The sequence below is a fragment of the Egretta garzetta genome, unplaced genomic scaffold, assembly GCF_000687185.1.
Source record: "Egretta garzetta isolate BGI_Z169 unplaced genomic scaffold, ASM68718v1 scaffold622, whole genome shotgun sequence".
Classification (NCBI taxonomy): Eukaryota; Metazoa; Chordata; class Aves; order Pelecaniformes; family Ardeidae; genus Egretta; species Egretta garzetta.
This window is the reverse complement of record NW_009258780.1, coordinates 477,771-498,283: the sequence shown is the minus strand read 5'-3', so window position 1 is coordinate 498,283 and position 20,513 is coordinate 477,771. Positions and strand designations below refer to the sequence as shown.

Here is a 20,513-nt window from a genome sequence, read left to right as displayed (position 1 = left end):
AGTCCCCACCCCTGGGGGGATTTAACAGCCGGGCAGACGAGGTGCTTAGGGACAGGGTTTGGGGGTGGGATGGCAGGGGTAGGGGAACGGTTGGGCTTGATCTTAAAGGGCTTTTCTAACCTAAATGATTCCATGACTCTGTTCTATGATGCTGCTCCTAACCCTGGAACAAATCCTGCATATGCACGGTCAGAATATACACATCATTTCCAGTATTACACAGCACTAAAGTGATTTCTAGCTGTGACTAAAGCTCACAAACATAAAAACGGGCTGAGACACACACATACGTATGTACATACACATAAATATTTCTTCTTTTTCAACACGTGTCTGAGAGTGCCGTACCCTAATTCAGGTAGGGGTCACCCAGGCAGGGCCACCTTCCCACTCTGTGAACCTCACAGGGCTCAGCGACTTGCCTGGTCACACCGTGACCACCTCCAAAGCCCCCCCAGCCCCTCCGGGCGGCCCCGTCCCAGCGTCTGCCCACCCACACCCTTGGGGATCTTGTGGTTGTCGTAATGGGCCGCCACGTGGAGGGGGGTGAGGCCGTTCTGTAAGGGTGGTTACGGCGTTAGGGACGCGTTAGTACCTGAGGGGAGCGGGATGGGAGCGGGGGCGGAGGGCAGCCGGACGTTAGCGGGGCAGAAGCAGCGGAGGGGGGCGAATCTGGGAAGCCCGGCGGCCACAGGTCCCTCTCCTCAGAGCCCATGCTAAGCCATTCCCTACAGCAACAGGGTGGGGAAAACTGGGTCTTGCCCCCGTGTTTATCCAGTAGGATTCTGACACGTTGGACAGCTTAATGGAATCGGCGCTTTCTGAGCGACAGAAATGTATCTGCCCCTCAGAGCCGCGTGCACCGTGCCCTCCCGCCAGGGACCCGAACCCAGCACACCCGGTGGCGCGGTTTCCACAGGTAGTGCACATGCCCGTCACCCCTGGGGAACACGACCCTAATCAAGCCAATGCCGCCACGTGAAAGCAGCCCCAGCCTTCTTCCACGTGCATGTTTCACACTGTTCTTTCCTAAGGAAGAATCCAAAACACTGCTGACTTTTTTGTTTGTTTTCTTTCTCGTCAGTACCTTGCCAGCCGAATCGGGAGAGGCACGGCGCTGCAGCAGGAGTTTTGCCACTTCCAAGCTCCCGTATTTGGCCGCCACATGCAAAGGTGTGAATCCCTTCTGAAAAATGGCAGGAGATAAAAAGCAGATGTTTGCGTTAAAGGTCATACCGACATTTTAAGAATTATGCATTAAGCACTTATTCTTCAACCTATATTCTAGCTGGCAAAATTGACAGCCATTCCTAGAAAGAGCATCATCGCTTGAAAGCACTTGGAGAAGCATGAAATACAAGAAAATACTTTCCCTTTTGTTATTCTTCCCTATATACCTGCTGTCAGACATTTTAGCTGATACAGACTCTACTAGCAACATACACTGTGTGTGTGGGCAACGAAGGCACTTGTTCAAATTTCTACTCCAAGCCAGCTGCGCTTTTTAGTTTCATGACAACTTTAGAAATATTTCCTGTATCCACTGTTGCCATTAACAATCAAACACCAATGAAATTCAGCGCGAAAAGCCCCAAACTTCGTATGCCTCCTTTGGAGAGTTTGTTGAAGAATGATTTGTATTTGGACTCAGGTATCCATCCAGTCACCAAGTTCTGCTGCAGCCTCTGTCACGCCTGACTCAACGGCAGTGCTTTTGGAAACACACTGTGGCAAGACTAAAGATTTTGTCTTTTAAAAAAGAGCCCTTTTCTATTTGTTTTAGTAACGCTTGTCAGTCCAGCGCGGGCGTAAGGTCTATGTCAAACTAACACGCTCTTTGCCTGTTCTTTTAATTTAAAAAAATCGTGTTGATAAGGAAAACTCACGGAAGCAAGGCAGCAGGTGGCAGACTACACCGCTGCCCCGACAGCAATTCCAGGGAGCTACAATGACCTATTTGCCTGACACATCAGTCGTGTGCAATGTGTGTTATCATTATCCTCTTGTTCCATTAGTCCCACCTCAAAAAGAGTTTACGTCAGGGAATCTCAAATATTTCCAGTTCATGAATCACAGGTTTGTAGAGAGATTATCTAGTGGACTACATCTGCTCCTATTCATAATTCTAGAATGTTCCTGCAGCACTAAAGCAATTGCCATAAAGCAATATGGGAAATTAGGAAAGTATTTAGTGTATTTTTAGCCATTTTAAGGTGATTTAACAGCTGGATGAAAGGAGAACAGCAAGCATTCCCAGTAATCTGTGGATCGTAATTTGAAAATTGCTGGTTTAATCTTCTAAAACCTGGAAGACATCCCATTGATCAAAAATATGTTTTGGGCTCCAGCTGTAAAATTAGGGGTACTTTTTCAAGACCAAAACCAATAGTGAGAATGAGGTGATTCTCACGTAATCACATGCGATAAATTTGGAAAAGTTATCTTGGCAAATAATTCTATTCACAGCTATCTATTTTCTTACGTGTTCATAGCTCTGTTAGCAATCTACTGATAAACATTTTCGGCTAACAAAACAATAATGATTCTGCAGACAGTCATTTTATAACCCCAGACAAAATGGCCTATTGTGTCATATAACACCTCATTTATGGAACCACTGAAAGTAGATCGAGCATTAGATGCAACCGGGCAGATGCTGACTTGTACGATTTAGGAACATTCCTTTCAGCTAGCAGAGACCAGAATTATTTTCCTATTTAAATAAACAAGGTATTGAAGAATAAGCTGGCCTGTTCATAAAAAAAGCGTCGCTGTCATCCCTTTTTCCTTTTTTGAAAATTTTGGCCAAAAAAGCCCTACCCATAACACAATGGGAAGAGAGAAACAAGTACGTCGTGTCCATTTTAAACATGTTGGGACCGTGCATTTATCAGGATCTGTATTTGGCCCCAGTGGGAACCAAACTCCCAACTTCAGATGATAGCAAAACTTGTCAAAATTTGATTAACTTCTGAGACGCTACTTCAGTCTACTGGATCGCTGTTTAAGTAAGAGCAAAACAAAAGACCCAAACTAGTTCAAGTTCTCAGTGGATTCCTCATGGAACAGGCGTGTGCTGGCACGCATTGCCCGTGCTACCGGAATACAGAGGTAAAGCATTTTGTCTTACTTTGGTGGACATGGAGTGCGAGGCACCTGCCTCTAGGAGCACTGATGCGACGTCAACTTGTCCCTCTCTGGCAGAGATGTGCAGCGGGGTGTACCCGTTAGTTGTTGCAGCATCAGGGTGGGCCATGTGCTGTAGCAGAAGTTGGACGATCTCCGTTTTACCCAAGCGAGAAGCAATGTGCAGTGGAGTCTGTTCTTCCTACAACTCAAATCGAGGAGATAATTAGCGCAGGTAGAACCACACAATATTCTGGTTGATCCCAGTAGATCTATCTATGCTTTCGTCTTGCAATACATCATAGGTAGTACCAAAAAAAGGCAGGAATGGAGGGTTGGCAGGTTAATTTTTGTGATGAGCTTTGGCAATGTCTTACTAGAATACAGAGAACTATGAAGAGAAACATTGTTTTCTCCTTTTATCAAGCAGATAGCGCCCATCACTGTGAGCATCACTTGCTCCCCTTTGTGTTCTTAATCGGTTTTACAACAGCTGTACCTTGCTCTATGAACAGTCCCCTTGGTTTCAAAATCTGGCACTAATGGCTATCAGAACCTCTGATGTTTGGTTTTAGGACATGGCTGTGCACCTCCTTGCTCAGACAGAATAGCTATGGCTGGTCTGAGTCAGGCACATTGTGCTGGGGTTGGACGGGATGGGGTTAATTTTCATCACAGCAGCCCATATGGTGCTCTGCTTTAGATTTCTGACCAAGACAGCGCTGATAACGCACCAGTGTTTGATCAGCACTTACACAGTGCCAAGGCTTTCTCCGTTTCTCCCTCTACCCTCCACCGTGGAATAAGGCTGGGGGCAGGCAAAAGGCTGGGAAGGGACGCAGCCAGGACAGCTGGCCCGGATTGACCGAAGAGATAATCCATACCATATAACGTCATGCTCAGCAATAAAACTAGGGGCTGAATTTTTCCAAAGGAGCCGTTGCTCGGAGACTGGCTGGGCATCGGTCTGCTTGTGGGCGGTGGCGAGCAACTGCCTTTGCATTGCCTGTGGCAGGGAGGGGTTCGTTTGGTGGGTTTGTGGTTGTTGGTTTTTTTCTTTCTCCTTCACCTGTTAAATTGTCTTTATCTCAACCCAAGAGATTTTCTCGCTGTTGCCCTTCCAGTTCTCTTCCCCATCCTGCTGCAGGGGCAGCAAGCAGATGACCGAGCGGGGCTGAGCTGCCGGCCAGGGTCAGCCCACCACACACGTTCTCTTTGGAAAATCTACGCATAAATACGTTACTGTTTTCAGAAGGGTTTTCAAGGTGTGCTTAATATTGAATCAACAGATCAAATAAAACTGAAACCGCTCCTCCCTAGCTCCTCTGCTTCAGGTGTGGTTTTGAGTAAGAGAAAGCAAAAAAAAAAAAAAAAAAAAAAAAATTGTAAGCAGAACACCTACCCTGGCTCGGGCATCAACCAGGGCCCCGTTTCTCAGGAGGCAGCGAACTACTTCCACCTGCCCAGCACGTGCCGCCATGTGCAACGCAGTTTCTCCACGCTGCAGAAAAGCAAAAGTATTTCAGTGTCCTAAACCTCCCTGAAGAAGCAGAGCTCCGACGGTGTAAATTCCACCCACATCAATTCGTGCAGAGACCCGCCTTTCCGCCCGCTGAGGATCTGACTTCAGACCCAGTAACGGGCAGTTCAGAAGGGTGCGTGCGTACACGTCGCTGGGCTTGGGTACGCCTCCGCTTGCAAACTCGGTGATCCCAAACGGAATCTCACTACAGCGGGTCAGAATGAAAATCCTGGCTTATAGAAAATTCTGCCCTATAGACTCCCCTGGTCGCATATGTTCCTTGGTCTTCTCAGCTCGTGCACAGGAGATAAGAGCGTATCGAGCCTGTCTCTCTCAAGGCATTGCGAGGCACACGAGCCCCAAGATGGAAGGGGGATATTTTTCCAGATGGTCTCTTCCTGCACGCTGTGCGGAGCTGGCAGCATTAAAAGGCCTCGCAATGGCTGCGCACAGCCGAGCCAGCATATGAAACGTGTAAAAATCTGTGCTCAAGCAGCGTGGCTCTGTCTGCAGGCTATGGAATGAATCTTGTTTCAAGCCTTTCGTAGCTCACGGAATTTGAGGGAGAATATGAAATTTTGGAAAGCTGACTGGAGCGATGTGGAACCTCAGACCAGGGTAACGAAGTAGGGGTGATATATTTAAAGTGCTTTTTGCATAGATTTGCAAAGGAACCCTGAAAGTGAGTGTTCCTTGACGATGGTGTTTCTAAGCTTAATTTTGTACTGTCCAGAATTCAGAGTGCACTGTCCTGAAGTGGACTAAAGAGTCCCTGTGCAGCTCATCGGTACCTGGAACGTTAGGTACTGGGACAGGTTGGTAACCAGGACCCTCTGTACATTATCTGCTGTGTTACGACAACGCAGCGGGATCGATTACTTCTTGGCGTTAATTGTTCCTTCTCCTTACTCTAAAGCTGGAGTATATTCCGTTGTAAGGCTTTCACCCCCCACAACTATCAAGTTAAGCTGCAGTTGCCAAAATGAACACTCTGGTCAAGATCTTTTGCATCAGAATCAGGAGTCCACCGCCTTCTTGTCCTTCATCTAGACGTAGGAAAAGCAGCGGCCTGAGCTTGCCTACTATTAACGAACTTCTAATTAAAGCAATCCCTCTCCACACTTGATTTATCTTGTCATTTTAAAATTAACATTATATGACCAGCTGTGATTAGTAAGGAGGCAACAAACAAAATCCCACAGCCCTAGCTACAAATCTTAATAGAGAATTTCATCTATATAAACTTTATTACCCGAGGAATGAGCTGTTTAAAATGTGAATAAGGTTTACATTTCACACAGTCTACAGATCAAATTTCTATACAGACCCTTTTCTATTTGAATTAGCAAAGCAATTGAGCTTTTGGGAACAGTTAGTAACTCAAGAGGGAACTTCAGCTTACCAAGTAAAAGCCAAGACACCTGTGTAGCATAAATTGTAACGCATTAAACTTTGCACACAAACGTCTGGTAACACAATACTTTTAATTGCTTCCATAAGAATTCCTGGTCGGCTTTCATAGGATCAATAAAGTTTTTATAGAAAGATTGTGCCTATTAAAAAGTATGAAAGTAGTAAGAGACTTTGTCAAGAAAAGTCTATTCTAAGGATTCAAGCAAACAACTCGGCATGCTCAACACCTTTACTAGGTTCCACGCAAGATTCTTCTAACTGAGAAAAACTTATGAGTCCAGCGTACCTGGATTACTAAATTTTTGTTGTTGGGAACACTTATCTGTAACATCATTTACTGGTAGAAAGCTGCTTTCAAAGCGCAGGCGGTCGTAAGTTGAGTATTTGTCTATCCTGACAAATGCAAACAGCACGATTATCTCTAGAACACAGCTCAGAAAAGCATCACGTTCTTTCTATTGCCGTTATTCTTGGTAACTAGGCTATTGGTATACAAACACTGATTTCTATGGTAAGTCAGGTTCTGCATTTTGTGTTATCCCCCAAAGGTCACATTTTTTAGATTTAAGCATGTTCGTTTGAAAGGCACCAGTCCCTGGAATTTCTCATCTAAGGGGAATATCTCAAGTTCAACTTTTTTACTTTTTAATTGTTAGGTTTTAAGCATTTGATACCCTTTCACAGATACAAATGCCACAATTTCATGGCAGCCAGTGAAGCTATGCAAGCAGAAATTAGAGCCGTTCGGACTTAAATTTCATCCTTCAGAACGGAAACGCAGTCTTCCCTGTGACTTGGCCTATAATCAGTTTTGGATGTATTTGGTGCGCTTTGCCTGTTTCTAAGGGAAACTTTACCTACTCCAGCACTGCTGAAGAAAACATGAAACCACAGAGGGCTTATAACGCAGACGCAATCGCCATTTTCCCCTCTTCACTCAAGGTGCTAGGATCATTTCTCCTAAAAAGCAACAAACTCATAAAGCAGCATTGAAATGTGACCTTTGGTTGAGCTAGGCTGGTAGGCCAGACCCTTTTTGGAGGAGGGACTGCACGGATGATTCTAGTCAAAGCCATACTCACAATGTTAGTGACATCGGGAGAGGCTCCGTTCTGCAGCAGAAGGAGGACTATGTTCAAGTGGCCCATAAATGCAGCCACGTGTATTGGTGTGAGGCCCGACTGCGAAACAAAGCAAGAGCAGTTTTACTCCTCTGCACGGGCGTAAAGGAGGGGGCTTCTTCGTTTAAATAAAACATAAGTGAAGGTGAGGCATGGAGAGGAGAGAGAAAAAAAGGAAGCAAAAAGGGAGAGAGAAAAGGAATGTTTCTGCAGGACACGAAACATTTTTCTACCTCTGTTATAGCCTGGATTGAAGCCCCATATTTCACCAGGAGTTCCATGACTTTGATGCGATTTTTCTTGCAGGCAATGTGCAGTGGAGTAAAACCATTCTGTGCAAAAGACAGTCATGTTAGTTAAAAACATGCAGCTACACTTTCCACGCAGCCCCATGCCGGCACACCGGGAGCAGAAGTGTTAGAGTACCAGAAGCAACTGTTCCTTAAGCACAACGGGTTATCAATCGCAGCCATCTCCCAGCCATCTGCGGCACAACAAAGCAGCACCGCCGCTTTCCTCGGAGGCAACGGAGAGAAACCCAACTTCCACCTCCAAACCCCAACTACAGGACACGCCCGTGCTGACTTCCAAGGGTACGCGCGCGTGGATCTATGCGGTTCCATGTATGTAAGGATGACTTAAAAGTGGCTCCCAAGATTGCCTAACGCCAGGAAAATATAAGAAATGCCAGCGATCGCTTTGAAATCAGTTAGCGCCTTTGGAAATGTATAAAGCATGTTCGATACCCCTCTGGGAAAAGAACAGAGTCCTTCTTCCAGATTCCACCTTGTTTCATCTGTCAGTTTGGAATATCTCGTTACCTAGGCATCTGCGTGTGTTTATTTTTATATTTATGCATCGGTATATTGCATTCACGTTTGCGTGTGGACCCTGTGAGGTACCTTAAATAAAAAAAATCACTACTTGAGCCCTGGTTTCACGATACAAAGTGTTCACTCTTCAAGTGTTTGTGGCACCCCCCTTCCTTTATTCCCGTCCCATGTTTGTAAGCAAGGTATCAGCCCTCGTCTGGATTAAAATTCAACGGGGCAGGGACAGGAATGAAAGGGGGGTGGGGAAGGGAGCATCTTAAATCAAGATTGTGACTTAGCATTTTGTATTGCGGGACAACACTTCTAGCGTTGTGCTTGCCATCAGCGCGTATTCATTTCTCTGGAAATGCTTTTTCAGTAAGGCTGGGGCCCAAATCAAAGCGTGTCTTCATACTCTCTACGGTAATACGTGCTTTGACGTCAGGCTTTTTTTAGGGACTCTTCTAGTTAATGCAGGTTAAGCGTGTGCCTGAAGCTAAGCCAACACATTATTCACCCTACGTGAACGTTTTAGTGAAAAGCACAGGTAATGTTTTTAGATAATGTTGAGAAAATGCTCTATTTTCTGATGAAAAGGATCAGTGTTGCTGAACAGTCAGCTAGCAGTGAACAGGACTTCGCAGCAAAATCTTAGCTCACGGGAAGAGGCACATGACAGGTAGCAGTCAGCTTCTTGTTATGGGAAATGTTAATTACCGGTCGACTGGAAGGGGCTTTAAAGCAGATACAAACTGAAAAAGCTGAGGACTCACATAGTGCTTGTATCCCCAAATCATTTTGCAAACATTAACAATTTTTTTTTTTTAAATCTACCTGAAAATTAATTATTCGTAAAATTTAATCCAGCACAGGACTCTGCTGAATATTATTACTACTATTGGCCTTCTCCAATTTCTAAAGGAATCAAACCCATTAGGTATCATACCTCCCGCACAACATCTCTCAACATATTTCATAGGGAGTTTTACAGATTCAGAAGTTTCCATATTTTCACTTAATTTTACTGCCTGGGTTGATTTAATTTTGCTACTTCTACTTAAGTGAGGAAGAGTTTGCTGGGGGAGAGGAGAAGGCAGAACAAAACTCTTATCGCTAACAGAAATTGCAAGCATCATTTAATATATTGAATACTATAAACAAGCCGGAGGTCCCTGATGGGAGAGGTAACAAGAGGGGAAAAAAAAAAAAAACCAGTCTGGAGGGAAGAGAGCAGAGAGGCAGCGGCCTGAGGGCATTTGCCTTTCGTTGCAGATGTTTCTCTGGGAGGGAGGGAGGGGAACAGAAAGTGTATTTCTGGTCATGGAAGGAAAGAAAGAAGATGTGGGGGTTAGCATAGAACCTGGGTAGCTGAGGGAAGTATAGCTGAAGGCAATCAGAAGGCGGGCAAGAAAAATAAGAAAGCATGAAAACAGCATTGAAAAAAATCAACCAAGTGAACACGATACCGAGAAAGGCAAAACAAGAGACGCGTATGGAGAGGAAGCGTGAGGGGTTATGGGATTTGTGGGTATAGAGAGGCCAAGAAAAAGGAGAGGGCAGAAGAAAACTGCGTCAATAAAAAGCCAGTGCCAAGGAAGTAATGGAAATAAGGGATAGGGGAGCCTTCCCAGCAAACCATGGGGTCATACTGAAGACAAGAAGCTGGGGAAGACATCGGAGTAGAGGCCTGTGGTGGAAGGTCTGTGGAAGGACTGAATACAGCAGGCAGTGGCAGACTTCTTGCCATGCAGAAGTACCTCAAGTGTTCAGTCTCTTTCTTTCCCCCACTGAGTGTAACATATTGGTATTTTACCTTCCATCCAGCTAAGAGTTCATGGGGACACTTCCAATTAGAGAAAATTGGGATCTTATCTGGGTTAGATTAAAGACTCTTGAAAGCTTGATATGTTCCCGAAGCCAAATGTGATGTTTTTCTCCCAGTTAGGGGATAATCAGTGAGTGAAAGGAATCGTACCTGTTTGCCTGTAAGCATCAGAACTGCTTTTTGGAAAGGAAGGAAAGTGGCACCCAAGAGAGGGGAATGTCATACTTGGAGAAATGCAGAAGCATTAGCTTTTTAATGTATTCTCCCCATGCCAATTAACTTAGTGATTCAGTTGAAAGCTTAGAAATCATTTGTGTATCATATCATGCAGTATGGAAAACTGAACTATGAATTCAGTAAAATACCAATGCATACGTTAGCATCAGCTAGGAATGGCTCTGATTTTAGGAACTCTGTAGAGCCTCCAGACCTGATACTACAGCCACTTGCCATGGGACCTGGTCCATGACTAGGCCTAATGATGAGATCCAATTTTGGTAGTCAGCAGGTGTGACAACCCCTGTTGTTACTCTTTAAGGTTGTTGGAGTTTGTTGACAGAGTTTTCACTTAGCTTTACTGGTAAGAGCTACTCATCTGCCCTGGATAGCTTTGGTAGATGACACAGGTGGGACAGGTTTACCAGGGCACGAGCATTGGGATTTGCTCTCTTGTCCAGAAGGAGTTTGGTGACACGATAGTGGCCGCAGTGTGCGGCCACGTGGAGGGCGGTCAGGTAATCCAGCGTGACATCATCCACGGGCGCTTTGTGCTGCAGTAAGTGTTTGACGCATTCCACGTGGTCCCCCTGGGCTGCCATGTGAAGTGGAGAGAGTCCATTCTGCGGTGAAAGAAAAAAGAACAGTAACTGCTAGTAACTCTCGCTTGGATCGCGGCACATATTAGAAGGATGCCATCACGAGTTTGCAGAGTACCCCCATCACTGAGGCAGAGCCGCATCTGAGCTACGGACTGGAGGAAAAACTGAAAAAAAGCTATAGCCTTCCCTCCCCCTCCAGCAAATACAGGCAAATTTAGAGGAACTTCATACAATTAATTAAAATCAGAATTTCATCAAAGCAAAAGAATCTAGGGGTCTTGCCTCATGATCTATTAAAACACACCTTGACCTTAAAAGACGGTTCTGGGGATACTCATCATAACACTATATACATATAATTACACAATATATATAGAATATATACGTATATTTACATAACACAGTTTTTATGTTAATTAGAGAAAAAGCACCTACTTACCCATCGTCATAGTTATTAAGGAACCTATATCTTCCTTCTTTAAGTGTTCAATGAAAAAAAAAATTGTATTGGTAAACTTGACCCCTGAGCCTCTGGGAAATGACACTTTCAACCACCACCTTGGTTGGACCTTCTGTTGAAACCGTAAGGCTTGAGGGGCAGTGGAAGCAGGAGTTTTAGAGCCCTGTCTGGCTTTAATAGATCTTTTTGTAAATATGGAAGTCCCCGGAAGGTAAATTAAGAGGAAAGAGAATTGTTGCTATTAATACATATAGCAAGTTCTTTTCAGAAAAAGTATTTTTAGTGTTTACATATTTGTCTGTCCGCAGTTTGGAACCACCTGTTCCAGTTGGAAGTTGGAAGAGGAAGTTGCTTTTAAATCTAATTTCATTTCACATGCAACAAGGTACTTAAAAAACACTGCGTGTTCAAAGATAAGACTAACGTACAGACTTGAACAGGTAATGACTTGGCATGGTCAAACTGACTGTTCATTTGTTACCTGGAAGGAGGGAAATATTCACTGGACGGTTCTGCTCCGCTCACTCCTCAACACAGCAGGGTCATCCAGATGTTGCCACAGCAATGCTGATATTTTGTCCTGACTGGTAACACCTGCCTTTGAATGGCACCATCTGGGAATCCTGCCTGAAGCGTGCACACTACGTGTGGCGGGGTCTGTTCTTCTGAGCCTCTCTACCTCCTTGTGAAGTGAGGGTGTTGACGCATGAGGTTCACCTAACCACTTTCTCCCACCAAAGGAATCAGTGAAACCATAGGGAATCTTTTCCTTACAATTCCCATCTCCCTGTGGATGCCTCCCACATAAACAGATGAGCTAGACTACTTGGTGCCATCAAGGATGCATAGCTTGAGCACATCCCAATTTGATGTAGTCGATAAGCTTGCAACCCAGCAATAAAACCTCCTGAAGACTATCAAGAGAAAGTCTTGACTCTCCCGTAAGGGTAGCTAAGGGTCAGAATACACCAACTGCTCTTGTTTTGAGCCATGTTTGAGGCAGTGGGGCCCAGTAACCAGTGCAATGGTCTGAAACCGGTATTTACATTGTTTGTCCCTCCTGATCTCCCAGGGGACCTCAAGCAGATCATCGCAATACTCTATGCCACTGTTCTCCAACGAATGACACCAGCTACCTTTCTCAGGTGCTCTGAAAGTTACCAATGTGAAGTGCTGCGCAGTGGGGTTTGCTATTACACCACAAGTATCTTTTTCTCATTAGTTTGACCAAGGGGACAGCATTTGTAGGAAACGCGTTAATCTTAGATGTGCGCTTTTCAGAAATCAGTAAGAACACACTGAAATAATTTTCCAAGTCTGAAATAGTCCATGAAAACAATTAGGAGCAGCTGCAAGCCACAGCTCCTAGTTAGTTTATATGAAGGATCAGAAAATATACACCAGGAATCATCTCTCGGGAGTGACTGACCCAGCTTTCCCATCCCCGTGCCCTGTGGTCCTAGGAAGCAAGAGAAGTGCTTGCAGCAGCACTGTATATCATGTGTTCAGGCTGGTATTATAGAGAGGGGCAAAGGAGTGCATACTGTTTCATATATTTGGAAAGGATAGTCCCTCATTATGTAAGAAAACCTTATTTTGGATCATTCTACCCATTAACACATATCCTTTGGGAGAATAGAAATGTTCCTGTCCTCTTCCTTGTCCTTTCAGGGACATTGAAGGTTCTGTGGGAAGTTACACAGAGCTGATAACGTATTCTGGTACAACACACACCTTGGTCCGTGCAAGCAGCGGGGCACCTCGTTCCAGGAGCAGCTCCACAACTTGGTCGTGGCCACTTCTTGCAGCACAGTGGAGCGGGGTGAGTCCATCCTTAAAGGAAAAGGAGGGAAAACAAATGAGCACATCCCCAACCGTCCATACTGGCACTCCGAGGAGCACCCTTCCAGGAACGCAGCCCCACAAGCGTGTGAAAAAACGCCCTTTTTTTTTTTTTGACTCCTAACTGAAGCTGGCTCCGCAACATGAAGTTTCAGCCCTATTCTTCCTTGCACCAGTAAAGGATGCTCTAAGGTTACCGCTTCAGAGAGGCCGCCCACTGCGTGCTGAAATGTCTTATCAAAGGGGGTAACGCGAGCATGCATTGCCTCCTCCCCTCCTTCTCCTCTGCGTGGCTTTGCGATCGTATTGCCTCTCCCTGGATAACGTGTGCTGGGCCAAGGATGCTCCGTTAATCAACCCTTGTCCTTTGGATTGCTTTTGATGCAGGGTTGAAACAAGAAATGTTCAAACTAGAAAATTTATTCGGTTTTGATTTTGTTGGGTTTTTTTTTTTAAACAGGCAGCAGGAGAAAGAAGATTTTAAAACAGAGAAAAAGAGAAAGAAAGGAATAGAACAAACCCTTTGATTTCTGAGGCTGAGTGGTGAACCAAGAGCTAACAATTCTTTGCTAAAATAGCTGCAAGACCACCAGCTCTGCAATGTTTTTTCCACTGTGGAACACCACCCTGTACCGAAAGACTTGCTCGGGCTACTCAGTCATGATCACAACAGCGGCAGCAAAAGATACATCCATGAAACATTTAGATAGGAGAATGCATCCTAGGTAACTCCGCTACAGTTTGGACTTTTCGCAGAAAAATACAGGTAATATGAGGGAAAAAATGGTTGCAAAGGAATATTAGTGCTGAACAACAGAGAAAAGAAAATGCATAAGATATAGAAACCCAAGTTTTCTTCTCATTAGACCTCAATACTGTTCAAGCAGGCGCTCAGAAAAGTCATCGATACTCGTTCAACAGAGCTAGGTTTGTAAAGGTGAAATGGTCGTAGCTTTTCATCCCAAGAAAGGTCTCCTCCCTTTGAGACGCACCGCTCATCGTAGGTGAAGTAGGTGCTATTACTCTAGAGTGCTTTCTGAAGAATCCAGTAATGGCATGATTAAAATATAAATAAACTGGTCTGAGATAGATGTATTACTTAGAACCTTAAAAAGCAGCAAAAATGCAAAAACATGGCCTTAAGTATGATCTATTGTCTGCCTTGCTGGAGTTTGGAGGAAGTCTACGTCGCTGTATTTTTACTTATACTACTAACATTTGTAAATTAAAAGTGGCTCTAGGCTGCACAGTGCCATGGCAATTGCAGCATCACCTTAGCTATGCAAACATAGCCCTGAAATACTCTCCAAAAGGTAGTTCTGAGACGCAGACCCTTCCTCACCCTCGGTTTCGACAGCAGAGTCACCCTTCTGAGTTAGCAGGGCAACAACGCCCCACTGCAGCGAGGGCTCCCCGAGTAGGCAGGGAGGAATTTCTCTCCCTTACTTACCTACCGTTTCCCAAGATTTTTCAGAAACATGGGAAGGGGTCAGGTGTGCCCCCACGCTCACCATCTCAGAGGCATTGCTAAATCCCACGGCAGCTTCGCAATGAAATTCAAGAGATGGAAGATCAAACCCGCAAACAGAATCTAAGGCTGCTCAGTGCCTGGCAGGCTGGGTCAATGGAAAGGAATTGGGTGTCACTAGATCATCGGGGGCTTTTTTCCTGCAGCAAAACCTCAGAGCCCCCTAAATCAAGTCTTTATATGCACGGCTGAGGTATATTTTCATCTCACTGCCAGAGGGATCCAGACACATAATTCCCGTTGGCATTACTAAGGTGTATTTCTAGGAAAGGTATTTTATGGTATTTCCTTCCAGTTTCTGACCTTTTGTGCTCTTTTTAACATTTTTAATCAATATGGGAAGTTCACTTTCCCTATCTGCCCAGCGACTTTGATGCTGTTCTATTGAACAGAACGGCAAAAGAAAGGTAGAATTGTGTGAGCTCTTGAAGAAACACCGGACAAATCCCCAGAGGGAGAAAAAGAAGAAAAATACAAGCTAAGAAACACAGCAGCTCCACAAGAAAGCCTGGCTAAAACAAAAATAAGAACTAAATCATTAAAAAGCATGATTTCTCCTCTGTTCGTATCTATAATTCACTCTAAAAGCAGAGATAAAAATTTGCTACTTATCCTGTTCTATCCTGTCACAGCTTTTCTAAATGCTTTGTCCCTTACTGTCTGAGCACTTTCCAGTAGGTGAACGAAGCACTGTGCTGTGCAGCCTTCCCTCTTCTCTCCCCTCTTTCTGCCCTGAGGAAAACAGCATGTATATTTTCAAATTATTGTGTATTTAATAATTTAGATTCTATTTTTGCTTATATGTTTTCTTCCAAGATGAGGAAGATTGCCAAGAGAGCGCTGTTGTAGTAGCAGAAGGAGTACCTAATCCAATGAGGACCAACTGACGTTAGCCAACGCCAAGAGACAGGCTGGCGTACCAAATTAGGGCTCTTTTGCACCGTTATCCATTTGCAATGAACCTCAGTGCTCTGAAACCTATTGCAGGAGTTTGCCTATGAGCTTTTTTAATCCCGCCATTGCGAACTGGTCCATCACGTACGCTGAAGAACGCATGCTGACCCAAATATCAAACACGTCATTTGACGGGACACGCAACACTGGGTCAAACAGACACAGATGTCGAAGCACAGATAATGGATATCCCATAAACACAAGGGCTGCCACGCCGGGAGACGGGAAATTCAGCAATTTTATATTTTAAGGAAGTACAATATTTACCTCCTTGTCCTAAATAGTCCATAATGGAGAGTTAAATGTTTTTTTCATCTTCCAAGTGACATCCTGCACCTGGCGCTCTGCTGGTCCCGTATGCGGTGCTCTCCCAGCTCACACTTTGCAACGTAACCAACAGCCGGGTCACTGGTAGAAATGACACTACAGCCCTCGCTGTACGTGTGGAAGCCATGAAATTCCATCACTCCTAACTGCCTCTGAAAGGGCTCTCAAGAGAGAAGGCAAACTTTTGCCTTTTCTTCCTTGAAAATCAATTGCTGGTCATTTTTTAACTTGCAAAATTAAATCTGAATTCTGCACGTGACTCCTAACCGCAGGGCTCAGGAAAAGAAATTACTGGATCATTTTGCAGGGATCAAAATGCTTTACTCCAGCTTACCCAGACTGACTGAGGTAAGAAGATTCTTAATGGGAAACGATACCTTAATGGGAAACGATATGGGCAGCATCTTAACAGAAGGACCGTTGGGCACATTCAAGGCTCATTCGAACGAAGACTGATGACAGCACATGAACATCAAGGGCCAAATTGTCAAAGAATTCTTCTACGCTGCAGCTGCATATTCTCATTTTTATAAGGGTGAAATGAAATTTTAGTATTCTGTACGTTAGACATGCAAAATTGTCTAAACTTTCTCAGCAAATAAAGGCCTTTCATTTGTTTGTTTTTTGTTACTGCTAAACCTCATCTCTTTAAAAATGAACGAGGCAAGCCTCCCTCTTGCTCTAAGCTCTCAGAGTCTTGGCATAATTAAACAGGCTCTAAAGTATTCCTCCAGGTCTGCCATTCAAAGTGCAAATTTTAAAAAAACAGCAGAAAATATACCATGCGTTTGCTTGAGTAATAAGATACTAACTTAAATAATTCTACATGTCACTATCGATATAGCTGGCTTAGATAACCTGCACAACATCCCTTCCCGCTCCCTTGTAAACACTGTATGAACCCACCACATTTTTTATAGCAAGTATCTGCATCGTGATTAGATATTTATAATCCGACATTGCTTTAGAAATGGCAAAAACTGCCAATGAATTATTAGTGCTCTGTGCATGTGTGACGACGAGCAGAAAATGTCACAGCAGCGTTACTGCGGGGGAAAAAAGCCACTGTCAACACAGCACCGTGCCAAGACAGGGTTAGGATCCTGCTGGAACGGCTTTAGGGTAGGAAACCCACTACCACGTGGAAATATTCTGCCAGGATGCGTTTATACAAAAGGAGATGTTACTACAAATGAATCTCCGTGGGTTCCCAGAATGAGTGTTAAGGGGTGCCTGAAGCACGTTTACCACAAAAAACCCAACCCAACACAAAAAAAAAAAAAAAATCCAAGTTCCACCCCAGTTTCCTTCCTTTTCTTTTCCCATTGGTATCGTACATCTCCTTGACCGACCTTCCGCTTCTTTCAGCCCCAGCTGGGCCTCCTCTCTTTTCTGTGGCCCTTCTCCAACCCAACTGGCACACCAGACTTTCTCCCCTCCATCATCACGTCCACCCCCCTCTCCAGCTCCAGCTGCCACGCTCCGGGCACACAACGTGTTTACTTCCCCACACAATAAGCTTTCCATTCCAAGACTAGATGCTCTGTTTCATTCCAGGGATTTTTTTCAACTGTAAATATTCTGGACAAGCGCCTGCAAGAGGAGTCTAAAGAAAAGTCCCAGAGCAAGAAAAATTTAATTTCATTGTTGGTGAGATTCAATAGACAGAACACAAAATGTGTGACAGCTTCAGCGCCCGACACAGGTGAACGTGTGTGTCCCCCCCCTTCTGAGGGTGTTTGCATAGTCCCACAAAATGGAAATACTCAGTAAGGTGACAAAGGCCTGTGAAAAACACTGCATTTTAAAAGTAAAAAGGCATGAAAAAACTAGATAAGCCTCACATTCTTGTTCGGTTTTTTCCTATACAATTTATATGAGAGATGATAAAAATAAAGATATTACAAAAACTGCATCCGTAAAGAATACTCCTAAACCCTTTTAGTAGCCAGTAACATTTCAATACCCCACATATCCTTGCTGTTACTATTCCATTATATCCGAATATTTATTTTAATAGAAATACATATATTTTGGGCATGCTGAAATTGTTCCACTTTTAAATGCTTAAAATAATTCTCCCTGTACTAATCCTCACTACGTTTCAGGAAGGCTGTAAATGCTTTCCTTCTCTCAGAGTGAGAATTGCTAATGGCCACGTTACTCTTGACCACGACACCGATTTAATCATAAATTGGACTTTCCACCGCCTTTTAGAGACCAAATTTCTGCACACCCATTCCTGGCCACAGCCTGCATAATTGCTTCTGAAACCCAACGCCACCGATCCTAGAATCATCGAATCGTTCAGGTTGGCAAAGCCCTTTAAGATCCCCAAGCCCAACCGTTCCCCTACCCCTGCCATCCCACCACTAAACCCTGGCCCTCAGCACCGCCTCTGCCTGGCTCTTAAATGCCTCCAGCTACCACCGTAGGTTATACAGGTCAGAAGCTCAGCAAAATTTTAAAATTTTAATCAAACATACATCACTGAAGTTCTTACTCAGGTGAACTTGTAGAGAATATAGGTTTGACCAAGATTTTAAATATTAAATGTTTTAGCCTAAGAAATTTTAACCGTTAATTGCTTAGCAAACAAAACTCCAGACAGGGCTCGTATGTAAACAGAAGTAGCCCAAATGTAGATATAACAGACAGTACTATTAGAAGTATCCCATTAATACAATTAGGATCAGAGTTTACATTTTTGCTTTCGATACAACATAAAAGAGAAACGAAATTCCACATTTTGAAAACTTATTTAGTAGTTAGTTGAGAAAAATGGTAACACTTGCCAAAAAAACATTTAAGTAAAATATTATTTTAAAATATGTAAGTGTAGCAAGCGGACTTACTAGCACCTCTAAATCTTGATACTGTAGTGAGAAATGCCATAAAATTTCAGCAAATACATTAAGAAATGTCTAGAAAATCAAAATACGTAATTCCTGCAGTAAACAGGGTTTTCCTCTGCCATGCAACGTTAACTATGGAGCAGTAGGACACATGCAGCGTTTACTCCCTTGGAAGAATGTACATTTTAATTTACTTTTTTTAGACAATACAGAGGCTCCAAATGGATCGTTCCAATGGAACATTTTTGAACGTAAAAAGATTTCACAGATTAACTCTGCAAAATTAAACTGCTGAGGCTTATCTAAAATCTGTTCAAATAAGTTTTTGCATCTTAATTTATTCATCATCAGATGTCACGTAATAAAGCAAGTTAAAAATAAACCGAATGAAAGCAACGAGTACTTTTTTAACCAACGAGCTTATTCTGATGCAGTATGGAGACTGAGAATAAAAGCCCAAGCTATCCCGCAATGGAATATCCTAGCAGATTTAATTCCACTGTTTTTCAGTGAATCTGACCTACTGGAAGAATGCAGGTGTGCTCAGAAATGAAAAGGCGAGTATGGAAAGGCAGGCATGTTAGTAGCGAGGTGGAGGAGGCGGAAGCCCGTCCTTGAAAGTACAACACACACGTATGCATGGCATGCAACACACAACCTACCTCTTCAATACCCTACATACCCACGGCCATAGCAAAGCACACAAGGCATGCGGACAAAGCGAAGGGAAAAGAAAAAGACACCGAGACGATATAAACAGCTGGCATGAAGACAAGATCACGCCACGGAGACGCTGACAGCAAAACCAAAGCTCTGGAATCTTCCCCACTGTGAAGTACGCGCAGCCGACCACCACCGTGTGCCTTTGAGCGGGGAGAAGGCAGAAGATGAAAGCGAGAGCCTGTGCAAACTGGGATATGTGTGCTTTCGGATACCTTTATGGGCTTTCACTTTGTGCTGATAGTTTTTGAGCTACTGTAGCAGCTGACAAAGGGCAGGAAGCCCAGACAATGAGAAGACTCTAAAATTAGCACCTTCCACCTACGCCGGGCAAGGTCCTGTTCTTTCAGCTTCATTCACAACTGCACATCAATCTCTGCAGGTGAGCGGGAAAGGGAATACGCCTTGACCTCTTAAAAACCAAGACGTCCTTTACAATCATCTGCGCCAACTTTTCTAACACAAGGATCTAAATACTGACCAGGAAATAGGTGAATTCAATGCTGTCATTCCCCAGGCCAAAGGGACCATTTCTGTATGACTACTGTGCTTATGAGTATGTGGAGTATCCTGACTACAGCTTATTATTACCATTTCATGCCTCTTTCCCATGAGATTTTAGGCGCTTATTGTGGAAAATTTGACCAGGGATGATTTACTGCACACCTTCACGAGAGGCAGCATTTTCCATCATCAGTAGTTTTAAAAAAAAAAAAAAAAAAAAAAAAAGAGCAAGAGAGACATAATTTCATAAATAACGAGAAATCAAAATCATAATCACATATAGAGTTATAGGATGATCACAATTGTCTTCCTAGCCCATGAAGCAACAAACAGCTGATGCAATTAATATTAAAGTAACTGCAGAGGTTGAGTCAACCACAAGGGTAGCTGACTGCAATATCCTCGTACCTTCCGCTACCTTTCCACTTTATGAAACAAAACCTCTTATGTCCAGCTCTGAACGCTGTGTTCTAGAACACCCTCTGTTACTTGGAGATACCATTTTGCAGATCAGCACTTAAAACCCAGCAGCTTTCAGGAACGAGTCCTGTGCAGCTCAGTTCGTATGAACGACCACTTTTTCCTAGAAGACTCCAAAATCCCATTTGACATAATTAACGCTGCCCATACGAATTGACGGGTTTTTCTTTTGTCCTGAATGACTGCAAAATCACCCGTAAAGGAAG

The 20,513-nt window shown here is 43.9% G+C and overlaps 1 protein-coding gene across 1 annotated transcript in view; it reads right to left on the bottom strand.

Annotated features, from left to right (window-relative positions):
* ANK2 (ankyrin 2) overlaps positions 1-20,513 on the bottom strand; it is a 121,100-nt gene that overhangs the window by 13,945 nt on the left and 86,642 nt on the right. Inside the window, exons 10-17 of the mRNA XM_035889080.1 lie at positions 12,832-12,930; positions 10,461-10,658; positions 7,416-7,514; positions 7,144-7,242; positions 4,529-4,627; positions 3,131-3,328; positions 1,088-1,186; positions 423-557 (exon numbers count right to left, since the gene is read on the bottom strand). Of these exons, the coding sequence (XP_035744973.1) occupies positions 423-557; positions 1,088-1,186; positions 3,131-3,328; positions 4,529-4,627; positions 7,144-7,242; positions 7,416-7,514; positions 10,461-10,658; positions 12,832-12,930 (1,026 nt within the window). The remainder of the gene's footprint in view (positions 1-422; positions 558-1,087; positions 1,187-3,130; positions 3,329-4,528; positions 4,628-7,143; positions 7,243-7,415; positions 7,515-10,460; positions 10,659-12,831; positions 12,931-20,513) is intronic.